At 38.0% G+C, this 17,933-nt stretch overlaps 1 protein-coding gene, 1 long non-coding RNA gene and 6 other non-coding genes across 8 annotated transcripts; all 8 read right to left on the bottom strand.

The window, feature by feature from the left end:
- Nucleotides 1-5,049, bottom strand: LOC140333909 (uncharacterized). Its single transcript, XR_011921444.1, has 10 exons — nt 4,992-5,049; nt 4,622-4,655; nt 3,714-3,777; nt 3,180-3,231; nt 1,813-1,874; nt 1,570-1,600; nt 1,333-1,364; nt 771-840; nt 345-383; nt 1-88 (listed from the first exon to the last, which is right to left on the bottom strand). It is a non-coding gene; the product is annotated as an uncharacterized lncRNA (long non-coding RNA).
- Nucleotides 181-318, bottom strand: LOC140321901 (small nucleolar RNA SNORA8). Its single transcript, XR_011919028.1, has one exon. It is a non-coding gene; the product is annotated as a small nucleolar RNA SNORA8 (small nucleolar RNA).
- Nucleotides 978-1,103, bottom strand: LOC140321909 (small nucleolar RNA SNORA18). Its single transcript, XR_011919035.1, has one exon. It is a non-coding gene; the product is annotated as a small nucleolar RNA SNORA18 (small nucleolar RNA).
- Nucleotides 1,651-1,780, bottom strand: LOC140321920 (small nucleolar RNA SNORA40). Its single transcript, XR_011919044.1, has one exon. It is a non-coding gene; the product is annotated as a small nucleolar RNA SNORA40 (small nucleolar RNA).
- Nucleotides 1,928-2,061, bottom strand: LOC140321904 (small nucleolar RNA SNORA1). Its single transcript, XR_011919031.1, has one exon. It is a non-coding gene; the product is annotated as a small nucleolar RNA SNORA1 (small nucleolar RNA).
- On the bottom strand, nt 3,286-3,425 carry LOC140321899 (small nucleolar RNA SNORA8). The gene has a single exon (XR_011919027.1). It is a non-coding gene; the product is annotated as a small nucleolar RNA SNORA8 (small nucleolar RNA).
- On the bottom strand, nt 3,844-3,970 carry LOC140321910 (small nucleolar RNA SNORA18). Its single transcript, XR_011919036.1, has one exon. It is a non-coding gene; the product is annotated as a small nucleolar RNA SNORA18 (small nucleolar RNA).
- A 3,151-nt stretch (nt 5,050-8,200) lies between the features above and the next one.
- Nucleotides 8,201-17,508, bottom strand: TAF1D (TATA-box binding protein associated factor, RNA polymerase I subunit D). Its single transcript, XM_072415911.1, has 6 exons — nt 17,350-17,508; nt 16,419-16,676; nt 14,537-14,894; nt 13,445-13,629; nt 11,547-11,592; nt 8,201-9,451 (listed from the first exon to the last, which is right to left on the bottom strand). The coding sequence occupies exons 2-6, from the start codon at nt 16,607-16,609 to the stop codon at nt 9,365-9,367; spliced, it is 867 nt and encodes a 288-aa protein (XP_072272012.1). The 5' UTR covers nt 16,610-16,676; nt 17,350-17,508; the 3' UTR covers nt 8,201-9,364.
- Nucleotides 17,509-17,933: the final 425 nt, after the last annotated feature.

Below are 17,933 nucleotides of genomic sequence, written 5' to 3'. Positions count from 1 at the left end.
TCACACAATAACTATGGGCTGAAGTCAGTCAATCTTACTGAAAAGAAAAGATCTTTATATACCTGAAAAAAACATCTGAATTCTCCACCTGTATAAAAAGAAAAGACAGGATAAGCTCTCTGAATTTTTTTTTTATGTTTACTAATTTAGTTCAAACTCAAATACCTTAAAAAAAAAAAAAATTGTATCAACATAAAAACCAGGTCTACAAACACATGAGGCTTGAAACCAACGATGCCACTTGCTGAGTTAATATTGCACTGTTTATTGAACACTACAATAGGAAGCAGCTATTGAGTGCAGATACCATTCAGTGCATAACATACCAGAAATCAGCCACTTACCTTTTAAGAGCTGAACTTTAAATCCTTGTCTGAAGAAATCTAAAGTAAAAAAAAATTCAAATTATCAAATGTCAATCAACAAAAAATTGGCATATAGACTGCAGCACTTTACTGAAATAATGTAGTATACTATATTTTACCATTTTATTATTATTTTATTAGCCTAATTCCAATCCAAAAACAGATTGATTTTCAGTTCTAGTCAGATATACAGAAATTTCGTTCACTCCTTAGTCACACAGCAGTTGAACAAATAAAAATCATCACTTGAACTGAATACAGGTGTATAGCCATTAAAGCTGAATGTGATGCGGAAAAAACAACTAAAACTGCATTTGATGAAAGGCTGCTTACTGTAGCAACACTACAGAAAAGGTAACAATTATATTAGTTATCAGGTTAGGAAATAAACTTCTCCCAAATTACCTGTACCGAGGACTATTCAGTGCAGTAAGAATAGATGAGAGCTAGAGCGCATATTTAGACCCACTTCAATCTAAAAAGAAAAAAAAAAAAAAATCTGTTATGGGACAGGCAGGACAATCACACTAGAATTTCACTGCCTTGTTATGGAAAAAATGTATTGCAAGATCACTGCAAAAAAAATTTTTTGACCTTGCATTACAGTTTGATAATTGTTATGCAGTTTTAACCCATTGAACACAAGGTTTCAGCAGGCAAAGCAACTACAAACTTTGTCTATGAGGCATTTCCAACGATATGAACTTACAGCAAAGCACCATCGGGATAGACCTCAAGAAGTGGCCTAAACGTTAAGATTTCTGGACTTCTTGAACATTCAGTGATTGAAAATTATCTGTTTTAGTGTACAGAAGGCAAGAAACCAGCAGCAGATTACACTGTACAGTAAACCTTTTCATATAGCCATATTGGGGTGTGAATTGGTTTTCAGGTTTTAAAAATTGTAGGAACTGCACAGTATTACACTGATTGTTTATGAAAAATAAATAAAAATTAACAAGATTACCTTTGAGTGATCCGTCTTAGTGCCTCAGATACCTAATTAATATAAAAATACAAAATGTGTTAAACTAGAAATAAATATTTAAATAGTGCGTTAGCCAGAGTGCCAGCTGTTCAGAAAAACTATATAGTCTGTCACTTATATTCAGAGCAGTTGAACATTGTAAATCATCACGACAGCTATATGATCAGTGTGGCATTTTTGGGATCCCCCATAAGTAATTTTGAAGAACTTCCTTACCTCATATTACATGGTGCAACAAAATTTGATCCTGCAAAAAATAAAGCAATTAGTAAGCAATACTTTCAACACCAACAAATAAATGTCCCTTCCTGTAAGTAACACAACTCGTACAAAATCAACCAAGTTGTGGGTTGCAAAAGAAGGTTTCAGTCTCAGCACTTAACAGTAGTCTGCTTCTATAGAGATAGGACAGACATTTAAAAGTATGTGCTATTGTAACTTACATAACAAGTTACTTACCAGCATCATGGTACATGATCCCTGTAGAAGCAGTTATTACAACTGATCATCTTAGGACACACCTGGAGAATAAAAAAAAAAAAGTATGTAAAGCAACATTTTATAAAAACATAAGAAATATAACAGGTCTCATTGTCATCATTGCAATACATTCCACATGATGGAAGCAAAACCTGTGCATTGATATGGCCCTGTTGTATAAAGAGACATACTCATGAAGGAGTGTGCCCTAAACATATAAACAAGGCAAATGACACCCAGAAAACTACAATGTTAAACAGAATAAGTCGTTTTTTTATCTGTCCACTAGGGGGAAGTAGATCTCAATTCTTTACAACTCATATACATAATGCACAGCCAAATATGTATAGACAAACATTAATATGAGCTTTGTACACTGCCTGATAGCAACTAGATTTACAGTTTTCTCCCCAGGCCCTTTTAGCTGGGCGCACCACCCGACGGTTTTCAGCAACCACCCAGCTGTTTTTCGTGGTTACTGAAGAGTTTGGTCACAAATCATGGTCTTCCACCCACCTACAATTTCTTTCCACCCAGCTTAAAAAAATATCTGGGCTGAGCACCGATTTATCTGTGGTATACAAACTCTTGTGAACAGCACAGTTTTAATCAGTGACATGGAGAACATTTTTAAATAAGGCAGCTTTAAGACTAGCTACTGTTTATTACTCAACATACCCTTAACTTTTACATCTTACAGAAATTAAAAAAGTCGTATTTTTTCCTATATACAATGGTCTAATCCTTACATTATGCAATGCTAAACTGTAAATGAAAAGAGCTGCCGTCTTAGCAGGAGGAGCTTTACCCACTAAGATCTCAATGCACTGTTCCTAATAAAAAGGTGAAAATATTTATGCACTTTAATTATAGCACACATTAAAAATTGCAAAAACCAGATAAGGGAATATAATGCTTATCATCTACCTTGATCAGTATCAATACCCATCCTATTTGTAATAACTATATTAGATAGAAAAAAATTGCAAATATGCTGATAGCATAGATATCAGTTCCATGATCCATGCTGAATCTAAAATGGCTTCTGGGGGGGGGGGGTGTCTTGAGGCACATGGTGCTGTGTGATGTAACTTCCTGCTATGCATGGGGGGCGGATCTAGAGATTTTCTGAATCAACAAGGGCTAGCACAGGAGGGGCTGTCCCTCCAATGCCATTTTGTCCTGCTATATCTATTTCGGTGTGTGCACATTTCTGGGGGGGGGGTCAGCAATCTTTGGTGGCCACTAGGCCATTTCAGGGGTGGGCAGGAGCACACTAGACAGATCTCTCTGTACATGTACCTAAGGACTAACAGACATAAACCCCGGCCTGCAGTCATACTTACAAAGTCCTTTTGGCATCAGAAGTGAATAGCCCAATCCTTGGCCAATGTTCACCTGTAAGAAGAGACTTCATTAGCCCTTATAAATCAACGTCAGTTTACCAAAAAGCTTTGTATCAGTATAAAAACCAGGTCTGCAAACACAAAAGGCTTGAAACCAACGATGCCACTTACTGATTTAATATTGCACTGTTTATTGAACACCACAACAGGAAAAAAAGCCATTGAGTGCAGATACCATACAGTGCCAGATATTACAGGTTAGAGTGAATGTAGAGAATTACCAGATCGGGGTCAGTAAAGACACCACTGATAAATACTTCTTTTAGTACATCAATTTTTTTCTGGTTATGGCTGAATTAGAATTAAGGGCCCAATCACAGACAGGAGACATCAAGTTATGGTAGAGGGCAAAGCACATGAAATGCATGATTTTTCCCCCCCATCTATGGCAGAAAGATGTAAATTCACGTTCACTAAAATATACGTTTCTTCTAGGAAACCAGCACGATAACTTCAGAAGATTAAAGTAGTTACCTTGGTTATGCTTCATTCTGTGGGAGCCGATGACAACTCCGACACAAGTCCGGTCATTATCCATCTAAAGGAGAATAAACCTGGTAAGTGACAGGCAGGTAAAGGATACTAAAGACAGAATTGTATTCTCACATGTCATGCAGTCAAATTCCACTAAATACAAGGTTCTAGCAAGCAAAATGAACTGCAAGCTTAATCTATGAGGCGTTTCCAACGATATGAACTTACATCAAAGTTCCATCGGGATAGACCTCAATAAAGGTGGAGTATAGAAGCACATGATACATTCCCGCCACTTTATTCACATTGATAATGCTATGGACAGCAATCTCTTTGCAACACAATACCAAGACTGCTGCATTGTCTGTTCTAAATCTACTGCCCTCAATGTATAGCAACCAGGTTATTGTTTTTTACTGATGTTTAAGACTTGGAACTGCAAAAGTGGAATGTAAATTACATTTTAAAAATCCTTGATCACACGGGTTACTAGTGGATAGAGGGCAATGTCCCTTCTGCAATAATGTGTCCAGTCTGATCATGCCAGGCTTCTGGTGACAAAGCATCCCTTGTCTGTACTAGGATGAATCAGCTGCCAGCCAAATAGAGAAAATCTCTGTATAGAAGATGGGGACACCCTGAAATGGAACGCAGACCATACACATGGCTTCACTTTAAATAAATGGAGATTATATATCTCAATCAATAAAACAAGTGCTTTGCCTATGCATTGCCTATGAATTCCCATAAAGACATGAGCCATGTCACTAAGCTTAGAGGACCAGCCTTCCTCTTCCCTCTACAATTAGCTGCCATCTGTTGGTAACACTCATTCTAATATGTGACTTCTAATGAGCCAATAATTGCAGCAATATAAGTGTATTAGACATACAATCACATAACCTTACCTTGTGTCAGAGGAGGGATGACAAAATGCAGAACCTAGAAGACAGAAATAAAGCAGTCAGTCATGTGACAGCACACAGGGTGTCCCCACTCATGCCGCGGCACACGGGGTGTCCCTTCACAGAAGTAACACAAGTCACAGCAGGCAGTGAGTTGTGGGTTGCAAGAGAAGGATTTCGTGTCAGCAATGACATACTCTGTACTGAGTAATCAGACAGACAAAACTGCCACGTGCTGGAAAGTGGTGATAAAACCTTCACATCAGCATAATGCCGAGGAGAAGAGAAACTTCTACACCCGAAGAGGTGACAGTGATCAGCCACGTGGTCAGCGCCATACAACGAGAAGGATTGAGCGGCGCAAGCATCTTACCTCCAGCAGCCAGCACTGCCATGCTGCATCTGCAGCCTTCTAAAATGGCTGCCGACCTATATGCGCCAAGCCACATGGTGCAGTGTGGCGTCACTTCCGGAATAATTGGGGCGGTCTCAGGGAGTGTCACATGGGGGTTGGAGATGACTTCACTTGTGTCTGTATTTATTAGTTTGAATAGCAAGGTCTCCATGTCTGATAATTACATAAAACATGCAGCAGCTTAGCAATATTACAATAATGAAATATCAGACATTCCCTTGTGGGAATCAATGACTGCCATGTGGATGATTCCCACATAGGAATGTTTGAGGGGATCTGATTCACTGTAATAGATGACAATAAGCACGCTTTACACGTGCCGGGTTAAACAAGCATTATGTCTATTACAACCCTGCATCCCGGAATATATATATGCAGCTTTCAAGTTTGTAGCTGTATGGGTAACTAACCCTAAGTATTTATTGTGGGATGAGACTGATGAATGTGCTCACATTCACACATTCACTTGCTGCAAAGTGAAAGATTGTACAGGACATCAGAGGGATCAGGGGAGGCACTGGGTGATGCCACATGGAAGCTCAGTGGGCATGGCCATGTTTTCAGCAAGCTATTCCAAATCTACGCTGCAGACAAAACTTTTATTCCACTATAAATAGATGGGAGACTACTATATGTGCATGCTGCTGCAGCCAAGAGATTCCCTTTACTTCTGGCCCTGCGAGGGTTCTATCACATCCCAAGAGCCTAGTCTATGATGACAACCTTTGTTCACCAATGTGTGTAAATCTGCAAGCACGGATATTTTTTATTTTCTCGATTAATGAATAAAACGATGTCCATGTAATCAGAAATTTATAAGGCGAGTAGTACATCCTATAGAATCTCTCTTAAAGCAGAAGTAAACCCAAAACCAACCCAAAAATTATACCTTCACGCCCATAGATCAGTCTGTCGGGAGGTTTCTTCCATCGGGTCTTGTGTCGTCCCGGTATCCATCTTCTCCACGGTTCTTCTTCCTACATCACCTGCAGGCACAGAATCGGGTGATGTAGATTGGGGGGAAAACTTGCTGATCTCACTGCGCAAGCATGAGATAGGCAATTTTTTCCCTATTGATGAAAGGGCTCCTTCTGCGCATGCGTAGAAGGAGCAGCCAAGAGCCACCTGGGATGTGTGACGTAGGTATCCTGGGAGGCTCTGAGCTGCCATTCATTCTTGATCCCCTAGGCAATCGAGAATTAGGGGGTGGTGCTGCACCCTTTTTTATCTTAGTGTTGCACTTAAAAAAAAAAACACTAACCAAAAAGTTTTTACTTTAAATAAAAGGGCTGTCCATCTTTTTATGTAAAGTAAAAATTCTGAGTTCAGCTACGCTTTAACTCTAGTTGAAGTAATTTGCAATCATAACCAAGTGCAACAATTTATCCTCCAGGTCAAACATATAAACAATTCATTGTGCAACACACAACACACACAATTTTCAACCAGAAAATGTCAGATTCACTGCTTTACAAATAGACCCCATAGAGATGTTCAAATGATTTGTGCATTCCGTTGGTTGTAGCATTTCACAAATTCCTGACCTCTTTGAATAAATGCAGCATCTGATTCTATTATATAGTGAGTAGTAAATCCAATCATTCCTGTGCTGGGGGGTCAATTGTTCCTGAGCCAATGCACTACCGAACAAAAATAAAAATAAAAAAATAAGTGTATTGTTTTATTGAGTCTCATCTTGGCTGTGGGAGGGTGCATTTGTAGGTGGCTTAGAAAAGTCCACCTTGGGAAGCCCCCTCTAAGAGAACAGGAATACCCCACAGCCTTAACTTACCATACAAATATGCTTTGTTGCTCCTTGTGCATGGTGTATAGTTTCACACATCACATCAAACCGCACATGCCTTCCACTTGTACAAACTGAATTCATGTTGAATGGCTATGATCTTTGCTTTGGATGCTGAAGAGAACTTCCTTTGATATAACTACTGTTAGGTCCATAAATATTTGGACAGAGACAACTTTTTTCTAATTTTGGTTCTGAACATTACCACACTTAATATTAAATGAAACATCTCAGATGCAGTTGAAATGCAGACTTTCAGCTTTAAATCAGTGGGTTGAACAAAAAGATTGCATACAAATGTAATTATTTTTTTTTTTTTTTTTTGTCACTTCTTTTCAAGGGGCTGAAAAGTGATTGGACAATTGACTCAAAGGCTATTACATGGGCTGGTGTGGGCAATTCCTTCGCAATGTCATTATCAATTAGGTAGATATAAGGCCTGGAGTTGATTTGAGGGGGGGGGTGCTTGTACGTGGAAGGTTTTGTAACTGTATATGCAAAAGAGAAACTTCTGGAAGTACCTTCCATTCTAAATCTTTTAACCATATGCCACATCCCTGTATGAACTTCAAATGTTTCTCTCCAATCAAATATGGGACTTTTTAGGTAATATCCAACATCCAACTTTTTCACACTTCAGTTTATTTAATTTTAAACAGGAATAGAGCAAAATTTTAACTTTAAAAAAACATCACACCGTGTCAAAGCATGCAGGATACAAATACATGCTATTCTTGACGCGTTTCATTGATTGTGTCCACTTCTTCAGGAGGGAAGTTTATTTTAAAAAAAACAAGATTCCTTCATATCCTAGGCTGGGGGAGAGGAAGAGAGGCGCGGAAGGCAAATATCACAGAACCAATAGTTTCCCTGCAAAACCACTTATTTTCAATGAAGTTGCTGTGCCTTTGCAAGGCAACATTAACATTACCCTTCATCCACAGTAAGGCTATGTTATGCTCGCACTTTCAAGCACATCATCAAGCACATTTAAAGGCTGAAACTCAACCTACTATACAAATACGCTTTATTGCGCCTTGTGCATGGTGTATACAGTTCCAGACATCACATCCCACCACACATGCCTTCAACTTGTACAAATGGAAATCCTGTTGAATGGCTTTGGCTGTTCAAGAGGACTTCTTTGATATAACTATATGCAGCAGATAACATCAGGGAAATGAAGCTGATAGACACTTGTGGAGCCAGGTACAGTTGTAAATGAATTGGCCTTAGGGAGTTACAGATTTAAAAAAATCAAATACATAGCAATTACATGATTAAACAATTATTTGCATTTTACAGTTTAATGAGAAAATGATGTGTGTGTGTCAATAAAGTGTATGCAAATCCAAAAATTAAATTTTTCTTGGTCTGTTGAATATACCAATGAAAAGGTTTTATTGTATAAGAGCAACATTGGTGACTCAAACAAGTGTAATCAGAGGCAGTGCCAGTTATAACTGAATTTTTTTCCACAATTGTATAAAAATACTTTGAATATACAGTACTGTGCTGCAAAATTTCCATTTATATGTTTTACCTAAAAGGGAGAATGCTTTCAAAATCAAAATGTTTTTTTTTTTTTTCAATTAGCCATCTATACAATGCATAAACAGTACGATGTAGACAGCACTGCTCATTCCAGTGTTTTGTGACCTAATACAGAGGAACCCTTGAAATAACTTTCAGGTCTTCAGAGAACCCCTACTATACTATATTCACATATGACATTACACTAGCATGGTGGTAAGTGGGAAGAATGTCACCCTTACAGGAAGTCAAAATATATGGATAGGGAGAGGTAAATAGGAGGCACCCTGCTGCATCCTTCCCATAGGAAACTGCAGTCAGTACTCATTACATGTCATTCATACAGTGACTCTGCAGGACAGATAACTAAAAAATGCTGGATAACAGCTATACCAACTCTAGATTTTTGTCCAAAATTTTAATGAAAGCTCATTTCTAGCAATTTAAGTCAAATGTCCGTAAAGCTTTAATGCAAAATACACAATGGGCCCGATTCTCCAAGCATGGAGTACATACACTTTCATTAGTGAAGCTGGATAATCCAGAAAACCTGGAGACCAAGTGTCCAGGTTTTGGATCAGGTAGGGCATTATTGCAGAAAGGGACAGGTGATGTTCCTTCTGAAATATTCATTCCTACCCGTTGATCTTCCAATGGAACTTGCATGTGCATGAGTATGTCATCCTAGCTCCGTCAATCATGATGGCCAAAGAATGTATCTAGGAAGAAAAGAATGGAAAGTCCATGTTCCAAGCCGTGCGATAGAACAGGGACAGGCGAGAATAGCGAGATTTAGTTCCACTTTCACTATATATTCCGATGAAGTAAATAACGGAACATGTTCCCTAAAGGAAAAAAAAAAAAAAAAAGATATGCTACATAATTTCTTGGATGGCACGTTTGGACTGTTGATTTTAAGGCACCAGCAGAAGTATTTTAAGGTCTCCTAAATTAGGTTTCAGTTTGTGTGATTTAATTTCATAGTCATATATCTTTAGTTATCTGTTGTAGAGACTTTCGCTTTTATTTTCCAAAGTTTCTTTTTGGGTATGCGGCTGTTCAAAATAAAGGTGTGGTTTTCCTGCAAAAGAGAGGATAATGCATTAACAAAAATCATCCACTTACATTAAGAAGACAAAACCTCTGTGTTTCAGAGATTTAGCTGCAAAATCTTAAAATCCAAAACATTTGTCTGAAATTCACATCAAATATAACAAAGGTTAGGGTCTCTTAGGGTTTTTTGCCTGCTACATCATGTTTGGCAGATTTTCCTTCACTATAAAATTCCCTCCTCAGTACCAAAACAAGAGCTCCCATTTCAAGACTTTCGCTTTTTTCAGAATCTCTACACAATGCAGGTGTATCATGGCTGGTGGAATGGCCAGCAGGATGCTGTACACAGCTTCCTGAAGACATTGTAGCACCCTGCCCTAGTACTTCTCCCCCTCCGCCCAGGTAAAATGATCATTTTCATGCAGATCATCTTAGACTACACCTAGGCTTCCCTGATTAAAATAACTGAAATCCAATAACCCGAAGGAACAATCTTGTTGTGGAAGAAGGGGCTAGATGGTGCTTGGGCGTCTTTCAGTCAAAAAAATAAAGTGGACTTTGTCTAAAGTTATTGCAGCTCCTATTGCACAGTGAGAAACTCAAATGAGAATAAATGAAGGGCAGTGTAAATAATATCAGTTTAAAAATGTTCTTGCAGTGGGGTTACTCCTGCAATGTAAAGATGAAATGCTTGTTTAGGTCTGGGGTACTAACAATTGACTTTTACTTTCTTTCCCTCTCATTCCCACAGGTTTTCCCCTCTTTTTTTCATCCAGTGCCCTAAAAACTTTTGATATTGGTGCTCCATGCCACATTTGTGGGGTTTGACTTTATCTGCTACAATTAATTTTAGGTGGGGATGCCAAAGGCCCATCCACATAACTGAGCAATGGTGGGCCATTTATTGCCCAATGGATTAGATAAGTAAGTGTTCCTCTTCAATACACTTGAGCTGAAGAAGCATATAACCCTTGCTAAGTGGGAAGGGAGTGCCTCTGTAAGTGTAGTTTTTCATTTCTGTGTTCTTTTCATTTTCTCATTCAAAGTAAAGCTACGTACACACTTCCAATTATTATCGTTGGAAAACGAACGACGAACGATCCTGCACGATATCTACGAACGATCGTATAGCACCGATCCTGCACATAGAGATAACGACACGATCGTTCGTAGATATTGTACACACAATAGATACGATCGTTTGAGCGATAGAGGAACTATGTGCACGACAGGAAAGTGAACGAACTTCCTGTTCGTTCATTACGCATGCTCAGATCATGGACGATCAACGAACGATCGTACACACGAACGATGTTCAACGATCGTCGTCCAATCCGATCCGCCGGTCCGGTCGTTCGTTTACAACGACTTTCCTCGTTCGTCGGCGTCGTTGGTTCTTTTTTTTTACGAACGATTTTTGCCCAATCGATCGTTCATTTTGAACGATAAAAATTGGAAGTGTGTACGCACCTTAAGTCTTGTGTAACAGTTGCACTAGGTGTGCAGATCAAGATCCTTTATCACACAGAGACTTCTGAAAGAAGTATTGTGTTTTACATTGCACTACAAAAAACTGAATTGAAAACCTCCCCTTAATCTATACAATAAAGTCCTTCTCATTCAGTTAGAGTAAGAACTAGAGAATGAAAATGGAAAATGATCTGAAATTGGTCAAGTAACAGGCCTAAAACTTCATAAAAGGGCAAGGATCACAATGTACACCCCAGTGGATATTCTTGTCTATGGAAAGATAACCAACATGCAATTAAAGTAGAAGACCAAAAAAGTGGTCTGGGGTAGTGGGATATTTATAAAAAAGCAAAAAAAGGAGATGCCAGGAAAGAGAAACCTGAAGAGAGACTCATCAGACACAGGAAAGGATCAAGAGAAAAGAAGATGGGGGAGGGGAAGCCAGAGGTGCAACCAAAAAGCAAACAACAACTGCTCTTGTGTACAAGGGGTAAATTACTACCTAATCTGTGCTTTATGTGACCAAGCAAATGTTCATTATGATATGGGGGAAGGTGAAGTGTCAAATACAGCAAAACAGAAGTTCTAAAATTGATTCAGTTATTCCCCATCAGACTATACCTGTACTTTACCATAGCATATTACAGACTCACCACAATTTGTGCATCACAGGGCTCTGTATCATTGTCCTCATTGTTTCTGAAAAATAAAAATATACATTTTGTTAAATTCTATTTTTGATAGAGATAATCTATATTAATGATGGGCATGCATGCAGTGATTTCTGATCTTGAGTGATTTATCTTAAATAAAATACTAAATGATCCAATATGCATGGTATTGTTCTACACCTTGAGATCAACAGAAAATAAGAGTGTTTGGTTTGCTTTAATTTGACCAGTTAACTCACAGTACAAAGTTGATTTAATATTCTTTATTTTTTTAATTTATATTATAACGGTCCAACAGACTAGGACGTGTTGTACAATAAATAGGGATCACTATGATAAGTGTGTGGCTACCAAGCATTGGCACAGCCTTTAATATTAATAATAATAAATTGTATTCATAAAGTGCAAACATACTACGTATATACATTAAATAACTTATGTTAAGGACATGACATCAGTCATGTGCTTAACATAAGTTTGATTTAGGACTCCAAAGCCCCACTTATGGTAATAAATAATAAAACAACAAAAACCAAAAGGGTGATAAGAAAACAGATATGTTATAACCCAAAAATAAACCCAATAAATTTATGTTACAAGGCTTTTCTCCTGTCAGCTTTATGCAGAAAACACATCAAGGCTGTGTAAACACAATTTTGTTGTTGGAAACGATCATGAAAAATTGTTTCCAACGACAAAACAAATAAACAAGCGCTGTACATACAGCACCATTCTGTTCTTTGGAGAGGGGAGGAGAGAAAAATGAGCAAACACCCCGCTATACTCTCCTCCCTTCACCTCCATTGCGTTCTTCACCTTCTGTAGTTCAAGGATCCACCAGGATGGATCCATGAACAATGTGGGATGGCTGCTGTACACATGTCAGATTCCTGTCTGAGACAAGCCCTGAGGATTGTCTCAGACAAGAATCATCTGATCTGTGTACGTAGTTCAAGGCTACGTACACACACCTAATGGTTGTCGTCAGATAATTATCTCAGCCGATTTCAGACGAAAATCTGGCGTGTGTACAGCGCCCATCATCCATTGTCTGAACGACTATCTTGTCGGATCCACAGACGGTGGACGACGAACGATCCTAATGGAAGCAAAGGGGGAGAACGCCCGGCAGGGTGTCGCTACCTTGTTCTCCCCTCCCCTCTCCATAGAACAGAGCGGTGCTGTATCTTCATGCATCGTGCAGTCCCTAGTCGCTGGAAAGGATCGTAAAAGATACTTTCCAACAACAATTATTGCACCTGTGTATGTAGCTTTAGGCCTTAGCCTTTCCCCCCTCTCTATAGACCAGAACTGCACTGTATGCGCAAGCACTTCTTCATTCATCTTTGAGTCTTTTGTCGTTGGAAATGATTGTGAAAGTTTGTTTCCAATGACAAAAATATAACATGTTTACACAACCTTAGACACTGCAGGCTCCAGACTGGTATTTATTAAATGAACATTGGTACAATGTGGTAGAATGCAGATATAATTGCAGATTGAACCCGGCAGTATCCAGTGAAGAGCAGATAAGTGGTAAGGAAAACATGATTTTTTTTTTTTTTTTTTGGAAAAAAAAAATGTAAAAAATATTTTTGTAAAGTATGCAATACACATGCAGAGGGTTTTTCCTTTTGGAAAAAAAAAAAAAAAGAATAAATATACTTTATTGAGAATATAACGTGTGTAAGGTTTATTTTATTTAGGTTTTATCTCAATATAAACATGTTAGGCACTGCTTGAATAAAGGCCTAATGTTGTTTAAATATGTTAAAAAAGTTTGTTTCCATGGGTGGACTTTCACACAACTGTGTAACATCTGGCTTTTGAAGGCATCTGTGTGCCCCTAGAATTAATACATTAAGCTCCACAATGCTTACCCAGACTCAGAAATAGGTGAAAGAGGGTCATCTTCATCCAAGTATTTGAATTTCCTTGTCTCTAAACTTTCTTCCTCCAGTTCTTCACTCTTTAGATTTACATCTATATTCATCAGAGATTGTTGAAAATGCTTTTCATACTTAACTTGTTTCACACAGTTCAGAAATCCACCCAAAACATGTTGCTGCATTGAAAAACATATACCTTTAATTATTATTATGATGATTATCATTATTATTAATAAACAGGATTTATTTAGCACCAACATATTACGCAGCACTGTAATTCAAATGTATGGCAAAAAATATGTCCAAACAACAAAATTGCAATCAAAGTGCAGTCTTAAAAATACTCCTAATATGAGGTAATTTAGATTTGCCAATAAAAGGCCCCGTAATACTGAGACAAGATAACAGATCCCAAATGATACTGAACACAATGCAGAAAACTCTAGTCATAACTCCCGAATGTCTGTTCATTCATTTCCCGAATGCGCAGAAGAAGCTGGAAATGCCAGGTATCCTGGCAACCAAAGACAACTCTGCGCATGTGCAGCTTAGCTTTGTGGCCTGAAACTCGGAGCATACAGCCAGGCGGGAGAAATTACTGCAATAATGACCTGCCTGATTGAGCATTTGTAAAAGTGGAACTTTAAGAATCCATTTAAGTACCATTAAAAGGAACTTTTTGTCAAAAATAAAAATTTACAATAGTAAAGCAAAATTGTAATATTAGAGTTATTTCTAAAAAAAAAAAAAAAAAAAAAAAAAAAACTAACAATTGAAATTATGTATAAAAAATGCATGTTTATATTAACAATACTGGTAATAAAAAAATAAAAGCTATAATAATAGCTAAAAAATAAATAATTGCTATCCTGAAAGTGAAAAATCAAACTAACACTGAAATATAGGTACACTAATAATTAGTAAAAACCATTAGCCTTCATTAAAATTTTAGTTAGTATTCAGGATGGAATAGCATTCCAAATATTTTTTTTTCTATTTGAGGACTTCATCTTTAAAAATACAAAGGGTTTGTATGCAGCTTTTAAACACTAAATTCTCATATATTAGCTGATGGTATCTCACCTCATATTTAAAATACTGGTTTAAGCTTGTGTGCTTTTTTGATGCAAAAGGAAACCTACGGTGCAATAATCTTCTTCTCCTTTCTTCCAAAGAAATGGAATAGAAAGGTTTACGATTGCGATGTTCACCAGGTCCCCTTTTCTTGCGCAAATATGGATTAGTTTTTTTTTTCTTTTTTTTTTTTTTTCGTTTTACTTTCTTTCTAAAGTGATTGTCAAAGATTTCTTTTAAGGTAAGCTTTCTGGGAGGTGGCTGAATGTCTGAAGATTCATCAGAGTCAGTATTGTAAATTGTTGGCAATTTTCGTTTTCGTTGAGTTTGTGTGGGTTTACAAACAATATGATCTTGAAACAAAACACTGAAAAAAAATAGAGATGTCATTCACTATGCTGTAACATAAAACTACAGTCATCATGCCGCTAATTTGTTGCAAGTGTGACATTAGCCTTAGTACTAATCTTTTTGTAAATGAAACTCAAAGACGTAGGAATGGGCATCCCAGAGGTCACAAATGTGATGAGACTCCTTGCTCCTGGTCATGACCACTTTCCCCAACATGATAGTTCATCTCCCATCTTGCTGCTGCAAGACCCTGCCTTATCTCCTGACAGTAACTACCTAACCAGACCCCATATTGTTCCCTCAAAGGATAGCTCATGGCTTGCCCATTCTGTTCCTTGACAGTCTCCTGTATCCCCCCCCCCTCCTCTGTGTATATAATTTACATAAGGAAACAAAGCCATCTTCAAATTTTTTAGGGAAAAGAAAGATCTGCAGAATGAGGTTTTGGGGGGGGGGGGGGGGGGGACATGTCAAAAGGGGGCCTATTTATATAGCCATATATATTGCCACTGTTGCAACACATTGAAAACGTTTGAATTGTGTATGTGTAGCTTATACCCAAACTAGTTGTGTAAAAAGTACTTTATTGCATAAGTGTATTAAAAAAAAAAAAAAAAAACTGTTTTTGTTTTGTGTATTTTTGATAGCACATCTCCCAGAAAGGAGGTGTATGCTAATAGATTTGGGAAATCCAAATCCATATGCTATTAAAGAAACCAGGACTGGGGAACACTCTTATAGCAGAAACCTTTTCTCATAAAATCTTTATTAGAGAAGATATCCCTTCCATTAGAGGAGGGGATCTACTTGTGCAGAGAAAGGTTCCGTAGACAGGAAAATCATCCTAAAAAAAGAACCCATTGCATGTGTGTGGCTAACACTACGTGGCAACAATGACAAAAGCAGAGGCAATTATTTATAATACAGCAAACTAAGGATTGACATGTACGCCAAGTGAAATAACTAACTTCTGTGGCTAATAAACCATGTATGTCAAGCAAAACGTAAATCTAATCCACTATTGACAATTTTGAAAAATGCTTGGAATATCATTTTTTAATCCACATCCCTATTAAATATTACTACACCCTATATATACAAAGTAGACAGTCACAGTTTAAAGTTTACAAATTCCTAAAGTTTCATTGGGGTATGTGCAGCATTGTGTAGTTACCCAAACCCTTCACTGTAATAAAACATTGAAATCTCTTCAGACTAGCTGATTTCAAACTGAATAGCATTGGCTTGGGTGAGAACTTGGAGCTATTGACCTGAAGTAGTGACACAACCAGGGAGCAGCAGATATATAATGCCAAGCACCTGTCATTACCTGAAGCCTAAATATAAGAGTATCTGTATCTGTGCATTATCACCTATTTTTACAATACAAAAGGATTGAATGCATGGAATTGCTGCATAAACAATTGTATGAAAATGTTAACTGACTACCATTTTCTCCATCACCAGCCTTTGGTTGTCATTACCTATAGGATCACATGAGGCATCTACTCTACAACAACAAAGTAACACATGTTCTTACCTGTCATCCTGGCTATGTGGGATAACGGCAATATCCCTTTCGGTATCTTTTTCCACATGTTCCGGATCGCTAAATAATTCTTGGCTTTGTGGAAAGTCACCATTAAGACAATCAGAACTTTTTCCTTGCACAGGCTTTGCAGGGGAACAATGCTTTTTTGCCATTTCTCCCTCCCTTTGGTATTCAGACATGTACACTGAATATATTCACCAGAATACTTTTAAAGCTTTTCAGGTTTTCACTTCTTTGTGGTTCACACTGTTTAAAAAAATATAACAAAATACACACATTAGAAGATCGCACTCAAGAATTTAATATTGAACACAAAAAGGCATATTATAATTTACCTTCCTATGAAACCTTTGCTAATCACTGGCAGCCAAATTATGCCACACTTGACTGACTCCAAGATCATGTCACTTTCCGTCAAAAGAGCTTACAATCTAATTAGAGGACGCTGTGTCAGTGCTCAAATGCCACGCACGAGTTACCTGATCCACTAAACCTGGAAGTAGTGGAGTTTTCATGTCATTCCCAGCGGTGAACAGAATAGTGGGAAGTACACATAAGCAGCATCAGAAACTAATTATTTTTTATGACCCTGCATTACTACTATTAGGTAATAGGGCTGGCTGATCTGTGCAATGATTACCCATAGACATGGTGCACACACGTGTTTTATATACCCCCAGCTTTATATGTATATTTTGCGTAACAAATGGAAGCAAATAAGAAAAGCTCATTGTCAGGAAATATCTACACAAGCTGTATATTGTACCTTGGCCTTGTGCTACACCTCAGCATAGGTGAGCGTGATTTACCGATTCCTGTACCCTTAATCCTATTTGTTGTATAGATAATCATTTTATTTTTTTTTACCAGCGCACAATAACTAAAAATATCTCGCCAATATAAAAGCCCGTTTTCTTACCTCCACATACTGTACACAGGCTGCTTAGGTGACCCGCATTCATCAATGTTTGCAGTCCAATCTCCTATACACTACTGCCCACATTGTATGGAGATCACATTCTACTTCCTGGTCCGAGTCACGTGGTGTCCATCCCACCAATCCCATTATGTTTCACAGGCTGATTCAATCGTCCCCCAATCATCAACGTTGTCTGTACTTCAGTTATACTACACGCAGCTCTCCATATTGTGTGATGAATGCTTTCTGGTCTGTCACGTGGTGTTTATCCCACCAATACCATAATGCTTTGCTTCTTAAAGTAACACTATACTTTCTTATCGAAAAGTTGCTGCCTAGTTAGTCTCGTCTCGTCTGGACTACTGTAACATCCTTCTCGCTGGTATTCCACTAACCCGACTCTCTCCTCTACAGTCTATTATGAACGCTGCAGCCAGACTCATCCATCCTTCCCTCCGCTCCTCTTCCACTACATATCTTTGTAGTTCTCTCCATTGGCTTCCTTTTCACCTTAGAATCAAATTTAAGCTCCTGTGCTTTGCCTTCAAATCCCTACACAGTTATTGTCCCACTTACATCTCTGA

The sequence above is a fragment of the Pyxicephalus adspersus genome, chromosome 1 (genome assembly GCF_032062135.1).
Source record: "Pyxicephalus adspersus chromosome 1, UCB_Pads_2.0, whole genome shotgun sequence".
Lineage (NCBI taxonomy): Eukaryota > Metazoa > Chordata > Amphibia > Anura > Pyxicephalidae > Pyxicephalus > Pyxicephalus adspersus.
This window is presented reverse-complemented; position numbering and strand designations above follow the sequence as displayed.

Excerpts from the sequence above, each read along its gene's own strand:
- TAF1D (XM_072415911.1), bottom strand. The coding sequence starts at position 16,609 with ATGTCTGAATACCAAAGGGAGGGAGAAATGGCAAAAAAGCATTGTTCC. Across the intron at positions 14,895-16,418 it reads CCACATAGCCAGGATGACAG|TGTTTTGTTTCAAGATCATA; the intron begins GTAAGAACATGT and ends ATTTTTTTTCAG. Across the intron at positions 9,452-11,546 it reads CCTGTGATGCACAAATTGTG|GAAAACCACACCTTTATTTT; the intron begins GTGAGTCTGTAA and ends TCTCTTTTGCAG.